This window comes from Lipotes vexillifer, unplaced genomic scaffold, assembly GCF_000442215.2.
Source record: "Lipotes vexillifer unplaced genomic scaffold, Lipotes_vexillifer_v1.1 scaffold796, whole genome shotgun sequence".
NCBI lineage: Eukaryota > Metazoa > Chordata > Mammalia > Artiodactyla > Lipotidae > Lipotes > Lipotes vexillifer.
This window is the reverse complement of record NW_006773072.1, coordinates 2,142,969-2,146,762: the sequence shown is the minus strand read 5'-3', so window position 1 is coordinate 2,146,762 and position 3,794 is coordinate 2,142,969. Positions and strand designations below refer to the sequence as shown.

At 42.4% G+C, this 3,794-nt stretch overlaps 1 protein-coding gene across 1 annotated transcript in view; it reads left to right on the top strand.

Annotated features, from left to right (window-relative positions):
* The first annotated feature begins 842 nt into the window (after nucleotides 1-842).
* Nucleotides 843-3,794, top strand: part of OC90 (otoconin 90) — a 27,598-nt gene continuing 24,646 nt past the window's right edge. Inside the window, exon 1 of the mRNA XM_007448004.1 lies at nucleotides 843-848. Coding sequence (XP_007448066.1) covers nucleotides 843-848 — 6 coding nt within the window. The remainder of the gene's footprint in view (nucleotides 849-3,794) is intronic.

Genomic DNA, 3,794 nt, shown 5'->3' with positions numbered 1-3,794 from the left:
CCAAAGGGGATGGGGGGAGATAAATTAAGAGTTTGGGATTAACAAATACACACTATGTATAAAATGGCTAAACAACAAGGACCTACTGTATAGTACAGGGAACTATACTCAGTATCTTGTAATACCCTATAATGAAAAAGAATCTGTAAAAGTATACACACACACACACACACACACACACACACACACACACATCTGAATCACTTTGCTGTACACCCAAAACTAATACAACATTGTAAATTAACTATACTTCAATTAAAAAATGGTTAAAAAAATTTTAAGAAAAGAATGCTGTTCAGAATGCTGGTGGGACATAACGTATGGGTTGCTCAAAATTCAATTTACAAAAGTCAAACTACAGCGCTTGTTAAATTGCCACCTCTTCCCATTCGTCTGTGAACCACTCACAGGTAAGGTGTGTTTTCCTCACTTTGCTTTCCTGGATCCTTGCAATGTGCCTGACCCATAATAAATGACCATTGATTTAGCGAATAAATAAATGAGACCAGAACTACGTCCTCAAGGAGCGCACGGTGAGGTGTCCATTTTACAGATGGATAAACTGAGTCTCAAAGAGGGAACATAATCTCCTTACTGTCGTATTGCTAACAAAGCCGCTGGCAAAGCTGGGACAGAGACACTTTCAGGGCTTTCTCTTTTTCCTGCACTGCATTATGGGACAAACAGCTCCTGTGGAGTCTCGTGTCATGGTTTCTGAAAGCACACTTGCCATATTACGCTGACTTCTCTCCCAGGACGCTGTTGCAGCTGATGCCAGGATCCCACTGTTTGCTCTGCTGCCATGATCGTGCTTCTGCTTGTAGGAATGCTAATGGCCCCGCATGGCGGTGAGTGACCGTATTTTACTGTATTTCTGGCTTAGTATATAATTACATACAATGAACCCTGGGCCGTCTTGTCAAATTCCATCTGATTTGCTTACTAGTAATTTTATCACCTTGCCTAATGAGTGATGGAAAACAAACATGAATGATAAGCTCGAGGGTTAATACTGATATTAAAGTTGATATTTTGAGCATGGACATGTGGGATGGGGGTAAGTGGGCACCAAGGAGAGCAAAGGGCAAGGGTTAGCAAGGTCCTCTCCACCTGGTATTGCATCTCCTCCCCCACTGCTCAGGGGCTGCTGTCCCTTGCTTTGCTGATTCCCTTGGAGTGTGTTGGCCTTCCTGACATGCAACAGCTCCCTTGCCCCTTCTGGAGGCATCTCTGGTGTAAAAGCAAACACTTCCAACCCCACATTCGAAAGTTGGGGCCCATGCCACCAAACCTGAAAGCCATCTAAGTAAGCTCCTTGGCAGCCTGGGTAATAACTCCGAGTTCACTTGGGATCTTAGCTGTGAATCTGAGTCTTCCGGCTCCTTCCTATGCTCTTTCTGATTTGCATATCTATGCAGCTAAACATCCCAAATCACTTCTTTCCTTCCTGCAACTGCTTGGGCACTGTCGTTGCTGAGATCACTCGTTTATCTTGTCACTTTTCTCCTTCTTCTTCTATATTCAGGTAAACTCTGGACCAACCCACTGACCCTCCCCTCTCTGTGGTTCCCTTCCAATCCCAATAGTGACAGTGAAGCAAAGGGAACCCACAATGTTATTGATCGTTTATCTTGACCAGGACCTGAGTTAGGAGATAATTCAAGAGGTTTGCATGTCGTCCAGAAGCTTGTAGGTTGAAATTAGAATATAACCACTTTCCATAAGATGCAAAGTCTTCCCTTCAAGTTCAAATCCTTCCAAACACCACCTCGGACCCTCCCTTTGAGACAGAGTGGGTCAACCACTTCCAGAATGTGCTGGGCTTCTATTGATTATTTACTTCCTTCATATGTGGCTTTTTTCTTATTAAAAGGTTTTGGTCATGACTGGGGTCCCATTGCTAGAACAACTGGGGCTGATGTATCAGCCCCTCAACCTTTCTCAAGAACTTAAGTGGTCTTGATCGAATACCAACTATGGGACTTCCCTGGCGGTCCAGTGGTTAGGACTACTTGCTCCCGATGCAAGGGGCACAGGTTCGATCCCTGGTGGGGGAACTAAGATCCTGCATGCCGCGCGGCGTGGCAAAAAAAAAAAAAAAAGATCCCAGCTATGATCTAGACTCACCTCATCTTTGGTGACAAAATTGTGAAATGTTCTACAGTTTTTCCCTAGTTTTTTTCTTTTTAAATAAAATCTCATTTACCAAAACCCATTTTTATAATTTTTAAACTTCTTTTCTTGTCTAACATTTTCTTCTTCCAAAATGATACATTTCCCTTTGATCAAAATTGTCCTTTTACATCCTCCCACCCCCACTTACATGCCTTTTAAAATTTTTAATTTCTTTATAAAATTGAGGCCACTAAACATTTTTCTATCTCTGTTTCCCCTTAGTTTACTACTACATTGTGATACTAAAAATGATCATGATATTCTGTTAGGATAACCTGTCACAGACATTTGTGTTTGTCCTGAGAGATTTTATTTTCAAACACAAACACCTAGAGTTAAAAATAAAAGAGGATAACCATAGAAAGTTTAAGTGCAAATATACCCTTTTATATATGGGTTTAGATGTGCCACGCCTACAGTTCCAGTTTTGCAGGGGTGAGTGTGTGGCCACCATAGAGACTGTCCACCTCCCCAGTTCGCCAATTTTTGGTCGTGACATTGTAGGGGGAAAGGTCTGTTTTTGAGGCCTCTGCCTGCACGCTACTCTCAAAGAAGTCTGGGTCTTCTTTGATGACAGGACAGGATTAAGTGTGGAAAGGTTTCAACTGTAATTAAAAAAATGGAGTGTCAACCAGGAAAGTCCGGGAGAGGTCATACAGCTCTGCAAGTGAAGGAGAGACCGGGGAGGGGTGGTGGTGAACGCATCCTAGACAGAAACAGGTGTGTCTAAGGAAATTTGGCAAGGCCCCCAGGGAGGAGTCCATCAGAAGAGTCCCACGTCCCCCAGGAACCCAGCCCACCATGAATACCTGCCCGTGCTGAGCTGTTGGCTAGGAGCAGCCGTGAGGGATGAGGGTTGTGGCTTCTGTGCAAACACTGCCTTAGACTTCAGGGCGCAGCACTTGCTGGAGTTGGAGTTTCTTAAGGGGCCTCCATAGTGCCTGCACCAATTTACATTCCCACCAACAGTGCAAGAGGGTTCCCTTCTCTCCACACCCTCTCCAGCATTTATTGTTTGTGGATTTTTTGGTGATGGAGGTGATACCTCATTGCAGTTGTGATTTGCATTTCTCTAATAATTAGCGGTGTTGAGCACCTTTTCATGTGCCTCTTGGCCATGTGTATGTCTTCTTTGGAGAAATGTCTATTTAGGTCTAGAAAGTTTCTCTTCTAAGTGCCAAATCAAGCTTCTTGCTATAGTTCACTTCTGGGCCAGTTTCCTATTAGCTCAGAGAAAACATCTCTCTCCATTATGTTCACTGGTTAAAACAATTCCCTGCAGAAAGTAGGGTTTTCTTAAAGATTTTTGGAATAAATATTGCAGCATGTAAAGAAAAAATAAAACTAAATATAATAAAATAAAATCCAGGGTGACTTTTTTAGCTGCTCATGAAAATGCGTGGGCACCGATATCCCGAAAGTAAGTGGGAGTGTAGGGGAGCAAACATACCCGATTAGCCCATGTCAGCAATAAGATCATTCCCCACCCTCCAGAGCAGAAATTTTATTATCAGTTGCACAAAGGAAATACCAGTGCAGTAATGAACAAGGAGCAGGCTATATATATATATATATATATATATATATATATATATATATATATATATATATATATATAT